At 39.9% G+C, this 19,708-nt stretch overlaps 1 protein-coding gene across 2 annotated transcripts in view; it reads right to left on the reverse strand.

The window, feature by feature from the left end:
- Positions 1-19,708, reverse strand: part of rasgrf2b (Ras protein-specific guanine nucleotide-releasing factor 2b) — a 39,225-nt gene that overhangs the window by 16,131 nt on the left and 3,386 nt on the right. For both annotated transcript variants that reach the window (XM_046387874.1, XM_046387873.1), the window contains exons 2-11: positions 10,377-10,483; positions 9,543-9,690; positions 5,838-5,927; positions 5,525-5,661; positions 4,223-4,339; positions 4,028-4,107; positions 2,006-2,199; positions 1,730-1,839; positions 1,531-1,649; positions 117-277 (exon numbers count right to left, since the gene is read on the reverse strand). In XM_046387874.1, coding sequence (XP_046243830.1) covers positions 117-277; positions 1,531-1,649; positions 1,730-1,839; positions 2,006-2,199; positions 4,028-4,107; positions 4,223-4,339; positions 5,525-5,661; positions 5,838-5,927; positions 9,543-9,690; positions 10,377-10,483 — 1,263 coding nt within the window. The remainder of the gene's footprint in view (positions 1-116; positions 278-1,530; positions 1,650-1,729; positions 1,840-2,005; positions 2,200-4,027; positions 4,108-4,222; positions 4,340-5,524; positions 5,662-5,837; positions 5,928-9,542; positions 9,691-10,376; positions 10,484-19,708) is intronic.

A 19,708-nucleotide genomic window follows, 5' to 3' on the forward strand; every position in this document is an offset into this window, starting at 1 on the left:
GCGAGGATTTAATAGTAAATATCTGATTGGCATATGGCTTTTAAAAAAAACTGTTATCAATAAATTAATTTCCCCTCTGACCTCTGCTTAAACTACTGATGTTAACATGTACACACCTTGAGAAGGTGCAGTTTTCCACCGGAGCTGCGTGTGCATACAAGGAAGTGTTTGGTGAAGAGGAAGCACTGCCTTTCCCCTTCCTTCTTTAGAGAGAGAGAGCCCAGACGGACCTTACTTAGCTTCCCTCGTTCCACTGACGGCAGCTGGATCAGAGAGCCTGAGGACCAGGACGGGCACAGGATTACATTATATTTCATCAGGTTGACACTGAGCTGAGGGCTGTGTTTGCTATTCAAACATACATGTCTAAAAAGCAACTTTGCTGAAGATTTCTGATCATGTGTATTTTGTGTGAAAGGCATTAAATAATGAAGGATTAGATCATAAAATGAACAAACTCAGTGGCGAAAACCTAAATCTGCTTAAAGGAATATAAAAAGACAGGAATCTTGGATCAAAAGAAGACATTTCCTGACCTGTGACTCATTTACAGGAAAAGCATCATAATTGACTCTCCTGTGCTGTCATAAGGCAGCAAGCCATATATATTTAACTTAGTAGGCAAGCATAGTATGTTTATTGCATCTTAAATGGAAAACCATTAATCTGTGTGTAAGTATCCTCAACAAACCTGCAGATCAGAAAGCTCATTAGTGTTGGAATGCTGTAGCAATTAATGAACACCAGTACGAACACGGTCTCAGTGTCTTTCTCAAGAGCACATCAGCAGTGTGAAAACTGTAGGTCTTGGACCAGTGTCTGCATGTTTCCAACCATTTGTTGCTTGAAGCAGTTCCTGATAAATTAGTACAATTAATGCAGTAAATTTGAGATTAAGGTGATCAAGAATGACTTTTTTTTTGTTTTGTTAAATCAGGCAGATTGTTGTTTCTGGCCCCATGACTCTATGCCAAGAAACTGGCATACACCAGCAGTCAGAGGCAAACCATTTATCTCCAAGGTAGGGGAAAGAGAACTTGTAGCAAATCTGCAATTTCACATTACATTAACTTAGATAAACTTACATAAATGAATTTAAAGTCTTTAGGAACAAGAGCTGGATGTCATGAAAATTTGAAAGTGGATCCTTCCCAAAACAAAGAACAAACAGCATGTTCAGTTCTACAGTGCAAGTGCTTCAAGATTTTTTTCATTTCATACAAAGAATTTGTTTTAAACTGACATTTTCATGCACGAAGATGCTGAAATGTACATGAAAAGCAATAAAACTGAACATGTACAGCATTCTGTTTTGAATGACTTGAGAATAATGCCTACAGGCAATAATTGTTGCCTATAGATCAGTATTGTACTTATCAGTCTTAAGCTTATACTTGTCCTAGCTGACGCAGAGCCAAATACTCCCGGTATTAGGTTTTACAGTAAGGTAATCCAGTGACTAAACTCCACCAGAGGGTCCTATTGTCAAAAGAACATCCAGAGCTTTTCCGTGAGCAGATGAAGACTTACCCTGTCTGACAAAGGTCTGGCTTGTGTCCAGCAGGATGTCACAGCCCTCCACTATCATCCTCTCTATGGCCAGGTTCTTCCGGATATTCTCTGTGTCACTCACCTCATCATGCATTACTCTGAGCACACAGAAACATACAAGTTAATTCAGTATTCAATATCAAGGTGTATCAGGAAAGTCGATCAACCAGAAAAATACCTGGACAGTTCCTCTAGTTTGGACTTGGCAAATTCAAGGCTCTTGCGCTCCACATGTTCATGAGGTGTGTGTGCCAATAGCTCATGCAAGGTGATGATGTAGCGAGGGATCTTGTAGGAGAAAAGAGCAAAGTGGAAAAAAGACTATCAAGATGTCTGATCAATTCATAAGACACAGCTTACACAGTGGCAATAGACAGAGTCAAGAACTGACATGATTGACACTGTATTACGGTACATTTGTGAAAAGGAGCGTGTGCTGGTGTCCATGATCTACCTGGAACATTGGGTATGTGAGGAAGGTCTCAAGCATCCTTCCCTCACAGGCAGCGTTAGACTCATATTGTTTCAGCAGCTTGTCAAAGTCTCTGTTCTGCTTACAATTGGCCAAAACCTGCAGGCTGTACTGGTGGTTACGCACAAACTCCTGATAGATGTTCAGCATGGGCAGCAGGATGTCAAAAAGATCAGCTAGAAACAAAGATCCAAACATATGCATACATAGTATGAAAGTCACATGAAACCAGGAATTCACCATATTCACACACACAGCGGCCATTTTCCTCTGAAGCGCTGTTGCCAAAGGGAGAATATGGTACTGCTGTGTTCAAGGTTGGTTACTCTCTGATTGATCAGTGAATGAAAACCAATGGATAGAGAAAATCCTGAGGGACACTGGGCCATATTTCAAGATAAAATAACATATGTGATTATATTATTTTACACATATCACTGTGTTCAGGTCAATACCCTAACATTGCACAATGGGAACCTAGGAACGACTTGACTAATACAACACTCTAAGAGACATTTATGTGTTTTATTCTTTACTTTTCCTCTTGTGGACTCTTGTGTCTATTTACCACAGTAATTATTGTCTTGTATTTCCTTTGAGGCTACCACCTCAATATAATAGCAAAAAGTGAAACTAAACAGTTGAGATTTTGTTTTGCTTATCTTTTTAGTAATGTCATTTCTCATGTTGCAAATTGCTTTTCTGCCTGTACAACATCCATTGCACGTCTGCCCGTCCTGGGTGAGGGATCCCTCCTCTGTTGCTCACCCTGAGGTTTCTTCCATTTTTTCCTGTTAAAGGTTTTTCTGGGAGTTTTTCCTTAGTCGATGTGAGGGTCGAAGGGCAGAGGATGTTGCTGATGTTATGTTAAGCCCTTTGAGACAACTGCTTGTAAAAATGGGCTATACAAATAAAGTTGACTTGACTTGACTTGACTTGAGGCCTTAATTGTGAGTAATTTGTAATTTGTAATTTCTATAATAACTTTGGTCTAATTTTTGATTTTGGTATTGCATTGTTTTTGAGTGTTCAATCACACTCCAATAAAAAAATTCAAAGACCAACTTTTGTCTTCCACCTTGTTTATACTGCATAGCTGTGCACCTATGAGGATAAAACAACGGTGAAAGGTTAGTGATCAAAATAAAGGAAATACAGTTTAATTTGCCAGCATAAAATTCATTCAAGTCAACCCCAAACTGGCCAAGTAAATGTCAGAGGAAAAGTGGAAGGAATGAGACTTCCTAGTGAACACTGTGTTAATAATCATATGATGACTGCATCCCAGTTTCTTTATTGATCATCTTGCCTCTTTCTTTCTTGATGCTGAATGAATATAACCTCATTTGAATATTAATGTTCTGAAATAGTACCGAATGAAGTAGATCCCTTAAAACAACAACAATCCCTTAAAAAGATTAAAAAAATCAAAACCATGCAAGACAAGCAGAAACAGATGAAAACTTCTATTCACTGAACATAACTGCATTGGGAATGTTGTGAAAGCATGTTGTGTTAGATGCTGAATACATCAAACAATATCAAAAAGGAGACTATCTGTACTAATATTGATCAAATGTCTATGTTCAGTGTCAGCCTGCAGCGGAGGTCAGATAACAGTGCGATTCAGTCCTTTTGTTTTTGAATTTGTCACAAGTAATTTGCTTTTGTGTCTTTCAGCAGTCTGTCTCCTAGGTGATGCTTATCTGTCGAGGGGGCTTCTGTTTTAGGAGGAGAATTTGTGGGATGCCTTCTGATCCGGGTGGTCATTGTCTGTCAAGACAATGAGTGTGCTTGTTGCAGACTGAGATAAGGTCTTTGAGTGCGTGAGTGCATGCGTGTGTGTGTGAGTGAGGCAGTAAGACGTCAAGTCTGACGTCTGAATAAGGCAAACTAGATGTGGAGGACCTCTGAAAACCTGACCTTGATATAACTGAATGGCTGCAGAGCATATGCACACAGTGTGTATCTGTGTGTTTGGTGTGTGGTTAAGTAACAGCTTACCCAGCACCAGGGTTGGCCAGTTGGCTATCCTTGCCTTTAAACCTTGATGGAAAATCTCATGTAGGAACATGATTGTCTCACTGAAGACACAGTGTGAAAGCAAAATGACAAGAGATTGTTTAAATTGTCAGTATCTGTCTGTGATTGTGCCACCAGCATAATTAAAAAGTGTGGACAGAGCACAGACATACACACCTGTTGAGGAAGATGCTACTGACATCATCATGGCTGATGGGGGGTTTCTTGGAGCTGGCAGCCATCCTCAGAGGTCTAAGGAAGCAGTTGACCAGGATGTAGAGCTGGTGGACGTACCTGCCATCACACACAAACAGAAAAGAACACTCATATGCATCAGCTAATACTGTCTGGGCTTGACTTAAACAGGCTTTAGACCGGTGAAGTAAAGCAATGTTAGAGACATTCTCATTGATTTTAAAAATATATACAGTATTGGAGCTAAGATGCTTAATAAAGACTTTATTACTGTGTTTTGGGTTTTGTAATAGTGTAAGATAAATGTTGCCTTACAGTTTACTGATGAAATTTCCCAAATGTTTCCATTTGTTCTAGCTGAGAGTGATGAATAACGACAGTCTCTCCCTGTATGCCCAGTATTACACATAGCCTGCACTGTACTAATGATCTTCTCAACATGTTTTGGTGTGAAAGTATCTTTGGAACTCTGCAGGGTTCTGCTGTTGTTATTTGCAATATGAGCTAATTTTTCATCAATCAGTGCGTGTGTCTGATTGATGATTTAGCTCAGTTTAATTCAATCAAACATATGCACAGAAGGGATGATTGATATATATGATATCTTCTATCTCCAAATACATGAATAGGAATGTCTGTTATGACCTGACATATCTGGGTACTTCATCGCGATGATGGAATAATCCTGTAAATCCAATGTTGTCATAGACCAGTCCCGTTTATGGTTTTACAAAATTATAAATGGATGGCAAATGGACTGTACGTATGTAGCGCCTTTCGAGCATGGCTGACCACTGTGGCTCGTGTCACGTACACGCACTCATACACTGGTGGCAGAGGATACCATGCAAGGTGGCACCTGCTCATCAGGAGCAACAACCACTCATACAAACACTCACACACAGATGGGAGGGAAATTTGGGGTTCAGTGTCTTTCCCAAGGACACTTCAACATGTAGGCTGCCAGGGATTAAACAACCAAGCTTCTGACTATTGGACAGCTTGGTCTACATCCTGAGTTGCCCTTGCCTCAAATGGTCTCATAGAATTAGTAATATTAAAATGATATGGTTGACAAATCTCTGCCTTTTCACAGTATTTATCATCACATCGCCTAACACTGCTGCATATTGCTTAGAGTGTAACACATCACTGAGAGCGTCCTTTCCAAAGTCCTCGTCTACATTAAGTGTGATTTACAACATGCAATGAAAAGCCTGACAGTAGTGGCAACGTTTTCAACGTTGTGCACACTTATTTGAAGCATAATGCATATGCACGTACTCTGTCTCTGCCTCTACCATGTTGAACACAATCTGGTTCCTCTTCCTCATGCTCTCAGCATGAGGAGAGCAGATGTAGTCCTGAACAATGATCTTCCATTTCCTCCGACAAAGCCAGCCCCGCATGAAACTCTGCACCTGAGGAGATACAAACAAGGTAGCTTAGTCACAGTTCTACACAGGCCTACATACTGTGCATGCAACACGCTCGCACACAACACTTGCAATAAATGCCAGTAAGAAACTGGGAGAGACAGGTTAGAGAAAAGAAAAAAACATGACTCCTAAGTTCTGCCAGAAAAATATCTATTTACCTTTTTGATCTTTTTGATATCCGGGTCTTCGTTTTCGTGGTTGACGTGGTAAGGCCGCATTCTTTCCTTAGTTTTGTTCAGAGCGACAATCTTGAAACAAATTCAGTCACAAATAATATGAGCACAATGTAGTTGAAAAAAAAGTCTGCAGAAAAGACACATTAAAGTACATTAAAAATGACTTTAAACAGAAACAAGGGTCTTCTGAGATACAGCAGAAAGTGATATGGTTGAAGTAATGAGGATATTATGTTCCTAAAGAGACTGACAGTCGTTTGGCTGAATATTGTACATGACAGTGATAGTCATGCAGTGTGGATTCGGTGAACTGCTGTTGTGTTTGTACCAGACAGACATCAGACTTCCTCATCTGATGCTTTCATTCAGAAACAGCGAACGACAGCGAGGGGGGGGGGGAGGGCTGATGGTGACCGTAAGCAAATTAAGGCTGTGCCCTATCACCTGTGACGGATTGCAGGGCACAGCAGGTACTGAAGACAAAGCATAATCCTCTGCAGCTGAATATGTTCTACTTGTTCTATAGTCACACACCAATGCATGGAAACCAGAACATCAGGACTTTTAAAAATCTCCTCTGTCTAATGATGTCAGCTCTTGTCATGTTTTGACGGCAGGGAAATACTCTCCGAGTTAGCCTTTAGACATGTGGCATTTATTTGCTGCTGGAAAGAAAAAACAGCCACCTACCACGAAGTTAATGTCATCCTCTGGGTTTGAAAACTGAAGCACACATGAGGCACATCACAAAGGGAATAAGCCAGACTGAACATGTTACTAAGCCTCGTCTAGTATTGCATAACTTTAACCAGTTTTCTGTTACCTTCAGGTCTCAAGAAAACATCAGTTTATCACAGATGGAAGAAAGCAGGAAAGATGAAACCAAAGCCATTTTCAGTCACACACTTTCATCTTCATTTTCTTATTCACCAGCGACATCATGCAAATGGCAGCAGAGAGGAGCCAGTCTGCCAACTGTTGACAGTAACAGTGGCTAGTTGGTTTAATTATTCATAAACACGGAGCAACACACACACACACACAAACAAACACACAAAAGTATGTTTTAATGAGATGGATCACCAACTGCACACTGGCTCTCAAAGTCTAATCCTTTTTTCATGAGCAGCCCAATTACACAGGCAGATGTTTCCTAATATAAAACGCCTTTCGTTAGCATTTTCATTATCAACAAGGCTCAGTGTATCCTGCCAGTGAGATATAAGCACAGTGAGTAGCGGGGAGCATCCGCTGCACTCAAAGGGAGAATTACAACTGAAAGCAGCAGAACAGGCTAATTTATCAAGCATAGTGTTATTTCTTCCTGAGGATAGAAGTAGCCTATACAAGGAAAACATTTACCCATTATTGACACAGATGACAAGTGAATTGGAAACGACAGTGGAGCAAGGATTTACGGAGATGTTTGCAGCTGGCCCGACAAGCACAGCTTCCCCTGGGGCCAACTGCTGCACAAAAACCCTCTCATAGTGTAACTTTAAGGTGCAAAGAAATCTTTGTATTACACATGAGAGGATCAGCTCGGTGTTTAAAGATAATTATCAGTTTAACATTTGGAAGCCACTCATGAACCAGAGAGACTGTCATTTTGCCGTTAAACTGATTTTCTGTCTCGACCTGAAAGTCTTCAGGACAGAATACTAGTGCAGGACAAATGGACAAAGGTTCAATCAAAGGCGACACAGACAGTGGTAAAGGGATCTGAGCAAGGTTTTGTGTGAAGGAAATTAAAAAAAATCACAGAAAATGTCTGATCAGTAATTAAATTAAAGAAGTATTTTATAGAGCTATGATTTCTGAATAATTTCTTAATAAAGACCGTTATTTCAATTTTCTTATGTCATTTGGTTTGGCTGATAAGCTTCCAACTAATTAATTTTAATTAACTGGTGGGATTCATAGATAATCTTTTTGTAAGATGTGAAATTTGTCTACATGCAATTTTGCAGTTCATCATATAAAGAATAATGAATGGAGGGGTTTAAACTGATGAAACATTTACAAAAATCATTAGATTACTCTTAGCTCACCGAGCCACAAAATAAATCAGTATCAAAAGGATCACTGCTATCAGTAACTTTGAGACTTTTATATCACACCCACATGTACGAACCAATGTAAACTGTTAATGAACCAACAGTTCAAAATCAAAATGTAAACTGATCAATCAAACTATATTGCACTGTTGTGTAAAACAAAAAATGTGAAATAACAAAGTTTTTGTTGGAAAATCTATTTTGGAACATTTTCCAGTCAAATACAATCCAGACTCAATGTGAGTGATGTAAAATCTTTATTTCAGCAGTTTGACAGTGACGTCGCGATCCAAAGTGAGCTCACTTATTTTACTTCAGAAAAGATTAGAACTATTGATCTAATTACCATAAACCAATAATTACCTGCTGTCATTCGTCTGTGCGAGAGACAATTGTAATTAGTTGTGATTAACAGTGTTGTAGAGAGATCGGTTGTGCTTTGTGTGTGAACGTGCTAGTGTGATTCATCGTGCCGTGATGTCAGAACAGAAACGTGTTGCGTTCGATAAGCACGATGGTTTGGCAGCTGTTTGTCAGGACGCTGATGGGCTGTCTTTATCGAGGTGCTGGGCTTGTGCTCCTACGCTTAGAAGTGAAAGAGTACCGTTCACAACCCACTCCTCTGCTCCCATATACCCAGCTGTGAGAAGACAGACACACACACACGCGTGCGCACACACACCATACCCATGCATATGCATACATATACTGTACTGTAATGACAATGGGAAATGTGGTCTTAAAGACACCCTGTGGAGATGCTGACCAACTGTAGCCCTAAGGGTGACTGTTTCTGAATGTGCATACACTCCTGCCACACTTTCATTCTACTGATGAGAAACTGACAGCTGCCAACGACAACAAGGAAGGAGAAGGCTACAAGAAAGTAAACTTGGATGTAAACAATGCACGATTTAAGATTAGATTTAAGCTCTACAAAACAGTTATGTAAAAAAGGAAGTGTTGACATGAATTTGTGAACAATGAATGAAAACACCGTTATAGGCACCTTTAAGGTCAAACTGAATACACCTTTGGGATGAAGGGACATGGGACGATGACCACATCTATTTTCTTGGCAATTATGAAAAAGTGATTTCTGTTTCAATGCTTAAAAAGGATACACGTGCCATCTGAATTTGCAGTGCTTAAGATTTCAGTCCTGCTTGATTTGGCAATAACTCTGATTGCCTGTGTTTATGGCAGGCACATTTTCATAACACTGGCCCCCGGAGCTCCATTCAAAATTATACTTGTTATCTACCTCCAGGGGAAGTAAATGTGTTTTAAGGGGTTAGAAATGCAACAGCCAAACATGAGAACACAACATGAGAAGACTGTTTTACAGAACACCAAAGAAGGAAGTCATCAACAGCTACACTCAACTACATTTCACACTCCTGTGCGTCCCATTTAGTACGCACTTTGCATGTTTCCTCTAGCTACACAGTTTAGGTAACACATGGCAGAAGCAACTGAATGCAAAAACATTAAATGGCGATTACTGAAAAAGTGCTGGCCATAAATGGTATGAAAATGGGTTTTGATATGATGGAAATGTTGAGTGTTTTGGGGGATATGTTTTGGGTGTGTAGCTGTGTGTTTGTGTGTGAACACATGCATGCTGTACCTCCGCTTTGAGCCTCTCAATTTCTGTGTCCTGATCTTCTAGCTGGGTGCGCAGCTGATTGGCAGCCACCTTCTCAGTCTCCACAATCTGCACAAGGTGGATGTATTTCTGCATCAGCACCTCTCGCTCAATGATGATGTCGGAGTAACTGAAAATAAATGTCCGCAAATATATACAGAGGTACTGTATCAGTTCAATGAAACACTGGGAAGACTGTGTTACATCATAAACAGCAGCGAATACGAGCTTGCTGCTGTCTCCAGCTGTGTCATGGCAGAAAATGAGAGAATGATTTTTCATTTTATCAAAATGGATAATGAGGGGTGATTCAAGTGATCCACCCTGTGCGTTAGTAAAGTTTGGTAACACCACATGGCTCCATATAAAAAATACAAGCATTACACGCCTCTTTCACCACTATCAAACAAGCACGATCTTTATTGCAACATTTGCGTTCGATTTTCTGTCAAGAGAATAAACTGGCTTTTAGGAGCCAGCTCAAAACTTCAGTGTCTGAGCTCCTCTGAATATGTCAGTGATAAAGAGCTTTCCAAAAAAGCAGGAACATCTGGCCACAATAAAACCAGTTTTACAGGATGGACTGTATATAAATCAAAATTTTCTACATTGCTGAAATAAACTGAAACCGGTGGTTCGTGAAAGGTACCAGTATGTAAAGTATTCTTTGGAACACACTCAGTTTTGCTGTAAATTATGCGTGATTTATACTCAACGGGCTATAACATTTAAAATAACACCAGTATGGCCTTTGAAGTTCATATTAATGTTCTGTCACATTACATCAAATTGTGGTCACGAGTGCTATGTGTGTACCTGGCCTGCTGGATGGCCTCCACCCATTCATCACACTCACTCTCCTCCTCAGTCCGCAGCTCCAGAGGCTTCTGTCCATCGTGACCAAACACGATGAGGAAGTAGTGCTGAGGACGCAAAGTGGAAAAGAGAAAAGCTGTTTATATTATGAACCTGAGACCGAGCATGTCTACAACACCGCTCGTCAGCTGTGCCAAGTCTCACTTTACAGAAGATGTTCTGGTTGCTCCTTTGAGCTGCTAGCCACAGCTGAGCATACATATGGCACAGACATATGGAAACATTGACTTCAACTGCATTTGCTTTTCACGCTCTTTTCTTGCCCAGATTCATCCCATATAAAGTTCCACACGAAGCAGGCAGAGCACACAGACAGAGAGAGTGAGACAGGACGGGGGGAAGGCGAGTTGCTCGACACACATGACATCGCTATTTTGTTCAGTGAAATAAAACACTGAGTCTTGTCTGTGCCTCCAATCTCCACCAGCCTCTTATCATCACCATCAATTAGCCCGCTGTCTCTCTCTCTCTCTCTCTCTCTCTCTCTCTCTCTCTCTCTCATTTCCTGTCTGTCTCTCTTATTATTCTGATGAATTTCCCTGAGTAGCTGCCTTTCAAAATGCCTCCCCACACTGACACACACACACACCTACAGTAGATCACTCACACATTATACACACAAGCATACACACACCAGGCATTATGTGAAGTGATAGAGGCTTTTATTCAAATGGTCATGTCCTGGGGCATTGGGTTACCAGAAGAGCTGCTATTCTTAGTCAGGGAAAACAGAGAAGACTCAGCTGCTCTGCATGGACTTTTTCTCTTCTCTTCATCAAACCACCTCTTTCCTCCTCTTTCTCTCTTTGCAGTTCACCTATCATCCCACTCCACCTCCTCTGCCCTGCTCAGCATCCTCACTTCTCTTGTTGTCAAAACCCACTCCTCCTCCTCCTCCTCCTCCTCCTCCAACCCCACATCCCTTCATACTTTCATCTCTTTGTGTGTCTCTCTCAGTAAGGATTCAGTGAACCAAACTGAGTCCAGTAGAAAGACGTTTACCCCGCTGGAGGATGGACAGAATTCAGTCCCTGCAGTGGGGATGGGCTGTGGACAGTCAGAGTCACCAAGGTTACTGGAACACACATAGACACACACGCACACACATACACACACGCCGAAACACCCTCCTCCATCTCCATCTCCATCCTTCTACCTCTGCTTTTTATGTCTCTGTCATTTCGATTCACTGGTTGGCTGGATTTTATTACATCAACAATAATCTGTGCTCTAACAGTCTTTGACAGGGAGAAAGAGACACAGAGGAGGCTCGAGAGACAGAGCAGTTACGCAATATTTCTTAACCTAGTGCATATCTCTAAATTGTGTCACCAGCTAACAAGATAACATTTCCATGGAAACGGAATATCTGATGCTTCTCCGTGTTTTGCACGTCCACATTATGCCTCTATTCATTTAATGCTTTCATTGATCCATCCTGTAATTTTATACATGAAAAAGAAGTAGAAAATGAAAGAAAAAAATCACAATACAGATTTTAAAGGTTTAGATTTAGATGATCAGAGCCTATGTTATCTGCACATTTACATTATAGATTTGTCCAGTGCACATTATAGGCTTTAGGCTTTACAATAAATCTGACTTTCATAGCCTCAGTAAAGTGATTACACACATTTTCACACCATGTTGGTACTGATTCACAGGGTTGCTTTGATCACACAGATGTCCCTGTCACTTCTGATAATGATAGTGATTGTAGTGGTTCCCCCTGTTTCATGTTCAATGCTGGAAGAAAATAATAGAGTAGAATAGATTTTTTACTTCAGCAAAAGAAGTAAAGCCACTCTGCTGCAAAATATGCGAGAATGTTAATAATAATACACAGTACAGAGTATATATACTGTAGTATGGTGTAGTATATACAATATAAAGTATTGTCTGCTAAGTGTACGTAATGTAAAGAATAAAAGTAAAAATATGAAGCAGAATGACTGTTGACAGTGTTTTATTATTAAATATTACATTATCTGGTTAATATTGCTCACACATCAACATGTAAGCAACATTTTAATGGGAAGCAGGAAAGTTAGAACTATTTTACACACACTTAAGCAGTTCAGTCTATACTAATGCATAATATTTTATCAGACATTTCACATTTGAATGTGAAAAAAAAAATCAAATATACACTGAATGTAAACATTTCAACTTTATATAAGCTAAATGTTGAATGTTAAATGCTAAATCTTGAATTTCCCACAGGATCAATAAATTATCTATCTATCTATCTGTACATAGTTATTGCTTATACTGCACATTTATATACTGCATATCAATATTTTTCTTATTCGTATCATTTCTCATTCCAAGATACTTTACATAGTATGAATGTTTTGCCCAGTCTTCCCATTAATACCTTTTGTTTAACTACAGTTGTCTGTGTACATGTTTAAGTATGTGATACATTTTGATCCTACTTTTATATTTATATTCTACTTTACCCCTGCTGTATACTAGTACTATTTGATGCAGCATTAACCCAGCTGCCCCCAGGCAATCGTTAAAGTTTAATGGCATCGCACACGGAAGATTTTGCCTCATGCTGGACCTCGTGGCATTAAAGACATTCACAGTGCATTGCAATGAACTACACTTTAGCACTGTGCTGTGTCCTCATTAGTCAAAGAGGAGGCTTCCCAACTCCACAGTACCATTCAGGACTACCGGCTCGCTCTGCCTTCAAATCGACTCAAACGTACCCTCATACCCCTCAGGGCCCTCACTGTACTGTAAGTAATTCCATATAAAAAAAATAAAAATAAAGAGGAAAAGCAAAGAAAAAAGAGACAAAGAATCTTTTCTACTCCTTTACTCTTTGTGTCACTAATGACCAATTCACCACTCCAATTAAAGTCTCAGGTGAGTGGTGAGACTGACAGCAGGACACAAAGAAATGTGTTTTACCATCGCAGGGACAATGAAGGGCGGCAAATTTTATTATTCAGAAGCAATTTTGGGTCAGTCATTTAAACCCCTTGCTGGGAGAATAGAGGTTATGAGTGAGAAGCTCTTGGAGCAAAAAATCGACTACTTTTCAATGTCCAGCAGAGTCTAATGTGAGGGAATTAAAACCTATCACACAAAAACATCCACAGTCACCAGCAAGTTCATGGAGGTGATGTGATGAAATACTTTCTTCATTATTAAAGATTAAAGAGTCAAATATGAAACTGGACTTAGCGGTAATAGATTCATTAGGCAAACGATGGCTGGGGGATCTCGAAATACTTTTGTTATAAATATTCAACAGCAGAGATGACGAAATCACTGCTGGGATCTACTCATGATTATGGATTAGAATAGGGTGGTCATTTTATTTGCTTGAATGTTTACTGTTTACCTTTTTTTCCAACCTAATTTTTGTTTCATTTGTGGTCTGATAAACAGTAAATTAATGCTCTGTATCACTATTTTCCAAGCTACTGGAGCCGTCATATGCCATAAAGGTTTTCATGATACAGAATAAAGCGTTTGTGGAAGCCATGTGGGTCACAAAAATCCATCATCATGCTACAGCCTTATGTCACCTCCTTGCATGTTGTGTCTTGCAAGTTTGCCCTAACTGGCTTTGAATTTGATTTGCATAAAAGAAGGTGTTTAGAAAAAGATACTGCCACCATTGAGCAACAAAATACTGCAAGAATGTATGCAACAGGATGAGCACAAATTGGAAAAGCATAGGAAAGTGAAAAGTAATAGACTGCGCAGTGAAATTTATAAAGTATAATCCAGTGCTGCAGGGGGAAATCACTCGCAGGTTGGCTGATATGATGTAAATCATCATCTGTGTTTGCAGCTGGCAAATTTGAGAGCAGCCACAGGTCTAATCTTATTCCATATGTGCTGATTACCAGGTGGAAAGAAAAAACAAATCGTTAACGAGGATTTTGAACACGGTGGGCTTCGCGGCAAGTGGATGTAAAATGTGCCTCTACCTTTGCACTGCTGTGTTGAGCCAGCGACTGCTCAGTGATACTCACAGTCCCACAGGGTGATAATTACCATCACAGAGAAATACAACAGAGAGCAGAGCGTGTCCTTGTGTGTGTGTGTGTGTGTGTGTGTGTGAGAGAGAGAGAGAGAGATTACAGAGGAAACTTCTATAATTCATAAACTGGATTCCTAGTTTATGTATGTGGCAGCATATACACCATGTGTTTTTTCCTTAGAAGAGTAGTAGAAAACAGAAAACAAGATACTACAAAAGAACCACATGTAGCCATCATGAATGATCAGGCAAAACAGACCTGATCTCAAACCACCTGTTGCTGTCATTTCTCATGGGGGAACACAATGTCGCAAGCATATCAGCAGGAGATTATTGACTCCATTTTCAGAAGAGATATCACACATATCTTGCTTAAGTTTGAAAGGATTATGCACATGGTGTGTGGATATTCTACTGAAAAGCCACAGCATATAGAGTAAGAGGAAACTAGACGACATTCACATCAAAAAGCAAAACCCCAACAAAACTAATTAAAGGTACATAATTACCGTGGTTCAAAATAGCTGAGATATCTTGAAGACAGAACCCCTTCGGCTTTTCATTGATAACATGTGTATAGCTTATTCAGAATTTCCGTGTAAAGCTGTAAAATACATTGCAGCCCATTATAATGATGAAATCAGTTCCTGAAACAACAAAATCCATTTGGGAGAAGGAGCTTTAGAGAGATAAATAAGAGAGTGGGATATGGGTTCACTTTTTCCACCCACCAGTCTTCTGTATCAGACTCACAATCTGCCTCTTCCCTCTCATTTCTCAGCTCCTGTCGTGTTCCCGTGGGGAAAATAATGTCTTTTTTGTGCCGACTGTTGCTTCACAAAATGCTCCAAGGACAAGAACAAAGAAACTAACTTCTATTGTCATGTAAAACCTTGTGTACTCGGAGAATGCACTTTTCACCTAATTTACTGTACAGCAGATAGTATTATAGAGAGTATATATGACAAACAAATGATTCTGAGAAATGGCAAGGTTACATCCATCATATTTGCCATAATAATAATTAAAATCCTCTTCTGCCTTAAGGAAATAAGTTGGCATTTGGAAAATATATTTATTTGCTGCTGTACATACATGTCTTAGCTTAGCTTACCTTGGCTGAAAGGTCTAAAGGTAACTCAATCTGCCCAACAACACCTGTAAAGCTTACTAGTAAACATATTATATCTTGTTCGTTTAATCTATCGAAAAACTGTCTCGTCTTGTTGCCTCACGGTGGTGACAAGACATGAGAAGTCACTGCTAAATAATCCCATATAGCCACTAACCACCTGTAAATAATGTAAATTGTCCATTTCACACTTGGATGAGGAAAGTGAAGACATTTTGGTTAGCCTTCACTTCTGGAAAAGCCTGTTTGAAAGTAGCTCAACATTTAGGGAAATACGCTTGTTCACTTTGTTGCAGAATTAAATGAGAAGATCAGTACAATTCTCATACCTGTACAGCAATGAAGCTGGAGTGAGCACCCAGTTAGCTTACCATGAAAACTGGTTGCCTGGCAACCTAATACTCCAAGATGTCACCACAACTAGTCAAGAAGCCAATTTTCTTTTCATAGGACAGAGAAGGAATGACCAGCCCTACTGTGTCTCTGACTGGCCATAACTCAGTGCCTTCACTGGTTAATTTTAGGCATAATGATGATTTGTAAGGGTTAAGACAGAATATAAGATTAAGACAATCGGAGGCAGAGTAGCTACAGAGAAATATAATATATTATATTGAATATGAGATGTATATAAATGTGACAGACTGGTTAATGCCATGGCTCACTTTCCCACGTGCAAGTATTACAACAAAGCAAGTCTCTCCGACACAATTTTCCACTGACATCGTTGCTGCATCCTGAGCTTTTGACACTTTTGATCAGTTTAAAGACATAAATCCAAAAATCTTTACTTCAATTTAGAACACAAGAAGAGATTTGCACTTTCCTGGAGACTTGTCATTGTGAAGAGCTATAAAACATTAATCCGACTGCAGCGGCTGCAGTGACGGCACTTTATGTAACCACTGAATTCAACTAATGATGTACCAGCTAATGTGACAATCACTGAATCAACATCCCACATCCTGCTGTTTCTTTATTGCCCTCCATGCTGTTCGCTTCCTCCAAAGAAGTTCTTATAACAAAGTATGTGGCGGTCTCTCTCTCTCTCTCTCTCTCTCTCTCTCTCTCTCTCTCTCTCTCACACACACACACACACACACACACACAGTCAAGTTTCCATCACTTCCGAGGACATTCCACTGGCTTCTATTCATTTCCTGGAGATTTACATTAACCTTAACTCTAACCACTACCTGCCTAACCATAACCCTTAGCCTAAACTTAGGCCAAAACTTCACCTGAGAACTTTATGATTTAAGTAGCTGAATCTTGTGGTTTGTCCCCAAAAAGAAGGCGACTCATCCTAATCTGACTGCAAGCAGATATATATATATATCCATATAAAACTTTAACATGTACACACACTGTTCTGAGTGTACCAGTAATTGTTTTGCCTGCCTCAGAACCCTCTCATCAGGGATTACCTGTCTGTTTATGTAGAGACTGAACAGACTGCTCCTCTCCTCTACTTTCACTGCTGTCCTCCCACTCAAAATAAATCAAAACCAAACTCCTATAAACGCATGTAATATATGGCTATTAGCAAGCTTAATCTCCTGTCTTACACGTTTGTTGCTTTGTCACTCTGTCGCCAGGAGGAATTGTTGGGGATCATTCCGCCGCCTTAATGCAATAGATGGATTGAAGAGTTTGCTCTACAGTTCCCACAGTGCGACAGCAGAGGTGTCTAAACACACCATATATCTGTTTTACTACATTCTTGAGATTTGCCAATGCACCAACAGCAACAAAGACACATGAAACTACTTGACAATCCTATTATCTTACACTGCCACAACTCCCCGTCAGCCCTTTCATGTAGCCCTTCGCCCTGGGGGTCAAAACACAAGCTGTTAACATCAAGATCACTTGAGAAGGTGGTTGATGTGGTGAAGAAGTGAACAAACGAGACATTCGTGCCACTGTCAGTCAATTGACTGCTAATTTAGTTTACATCAGCACTCATTTGAAGTTGCTGTGTGAACCTGACAAAATAAAGTCCAATATTCAGTTTAGCCAGTAAACCCTCCATCCCGTTTGATGCTGTGCAAGTAGTGTCGTGTGCAGTGGATTTTCACAGCTTTTATTTTGCTGCAGAAAATGATGATAATGAGAGCAGTGAGAGTAACACAAACGGCTGCTGATGGGAGCTGCAGAGTGTGATGATAATTCTCTTCGGGTTATTCAGTGCAAGCAAGCCCTTTCACATCACACACACACTCATTTTATCCATTGTTAATATGAAATAATACATTAGATCAGCATTAAAGCAGTAGTTTAATATTATAGTGAATACACTTACTCACCTTCTTGAGAGTTAACTGTAAAGACTGATGCTGTGTATGTGCGTTAATTGCTGAGCACCGGGTGATGATTAGCATAGCATAGCAAAGAGTCTGGGAAGTTACTTCTCATGAAGAGATACTCACAGCATGTAATTCAGCCTATTTTTAACTTTGGACAGAGCCAGGACAGATTTTTCTCCTGATTCGAGTCTTTAAGCTAAAAAGTAATTGTCCCCCCGGCCGGCTCTGGCTCCATTTATGGCACACAGACATAATAGCAGTATTGATCTTTATATTGGTCTTTGGTTTGCAAGTGATGAGTTTCCCACAGAATGTGGAGGTCAGTTATTCATTCATGTGAGCCAGTGACTGAGAGATCATAGATCTCTGTGTTTATGTATGTATGTGCGTTCTGTACATTGTGCTCTGCACTCTGTATATTGTCCTTCTTTTTTATCTTTTGCCAATCACAAGCCTCAGTATTATTAAATCGTGCATCAGTTATACAGCATACGTTTAATAGAGGTCCTGAATGCAGTGGTTCTGGTAAAAAGTTTGGTTTAGCTTTCCGGTTGCACAGAATGATCAAATGTGTCCCATAGCTTTGGTTCATACATTTTGTCATCTTAATAGAGGAAATCCCTATCTTTAACCCTATCTTTAATTTTCAAAAATCTAGAAGTATTTTCATTGAGTGGAGATTCCATGTTACATTCATGGGTTGGTACTATTCAACAGGTTATGCTGTAAATTATGTTGGTGTATGGTGTTTTAAAATAATGTTCCATGTGCCCCTTTTTAACTTTGAACACCTGCACTTCCAGAGAGGTCTCTGCAAAACCTTGCAGGAGACAGATTTTAAAATACATGCCAATTATAAATTCTTATCTGACACTAATGAAGTCCATAATGGCTCTAACACTTGGCAGAACGCTTAGAAGAAAATATAAAGGAGCCTGCAGAGGAAACAGATATCAGTATGAATATGGGAAGAAATGGTTCCTTGACGCAGACAATTAGTGCAAGAAACAGAAAAACATGAGGTTCTGAGAGAGGTCTCTAATGAGACATAATTTCACACACACCCAGAAGTCAGCACTGACACGTCCATTCAAAGTGTCACTCCACTTTCTACATCAGCTTTAATAAGGAAGGGAGGACACTGATGTAAAAAACGTGATTATAGCTCAATGAAAACACACTGTATTAGAGCCAATGCTGCCAGATCAGACTGTGCTGAATTAATCTCTCTCATGCTCAAACGTTCTAATAAAAAGTCCTATTTCACTGTCCTATAGCCATGTGCATTACAAATGGAAGGAAGGTCACAAGTTCAATCCTGTTCGCAGCAAATTGGTCCCACTCTTTGAGACCATCATTCATGGCTTTAATCTTACACTGAAACATTTTTAAGTCACATGTACGGTGGCCCAGAGGTGCAAAACACAACATTTCGGAGAAAATACACAGCACAACATATTGTATGTTTCGTCGTCAGTAAATAACTAAGTTTTGGGGGGGTTTTTTTACACTTGTTATGCCTTAATACAAAAGCAAAAGTTTGGCAACCAAAAAGGTGTTAAGTGGCACATTTGTTTCTCCAGAAAGCAACACCAGGCCTACAAATCGCTCAGCAAAATTTGACATGTGTAGTGATCTGGAAACTAGAAACAGTCTACACTGTATGTAATAGTCATCTCCCCTGGTTCACGGCCTCTGATGAACTGTGCCTCTCCGGGATCAATAACCAACCAGGCGCCTGACGATGGGGGGAGGGATAGTTTGACAATTATACACAGCTAAATCTACTGGCCTTTTGCACACACACACACACAAGCATGCA

The sequence above is a fragment of the Scatophagus argus genome, chromosome 4 (assembly GCF_020382885.2).
Source record: "Scatophagus argus isolate fScaArg1 chromosome 4, fScaArg1.pri, whole genome shotgun sequence".
NCBI lineage: Eukaryota > Metazoa > Chordata > Actinopteri > Scatophagidae > Scatophagus > Scatophagus argus.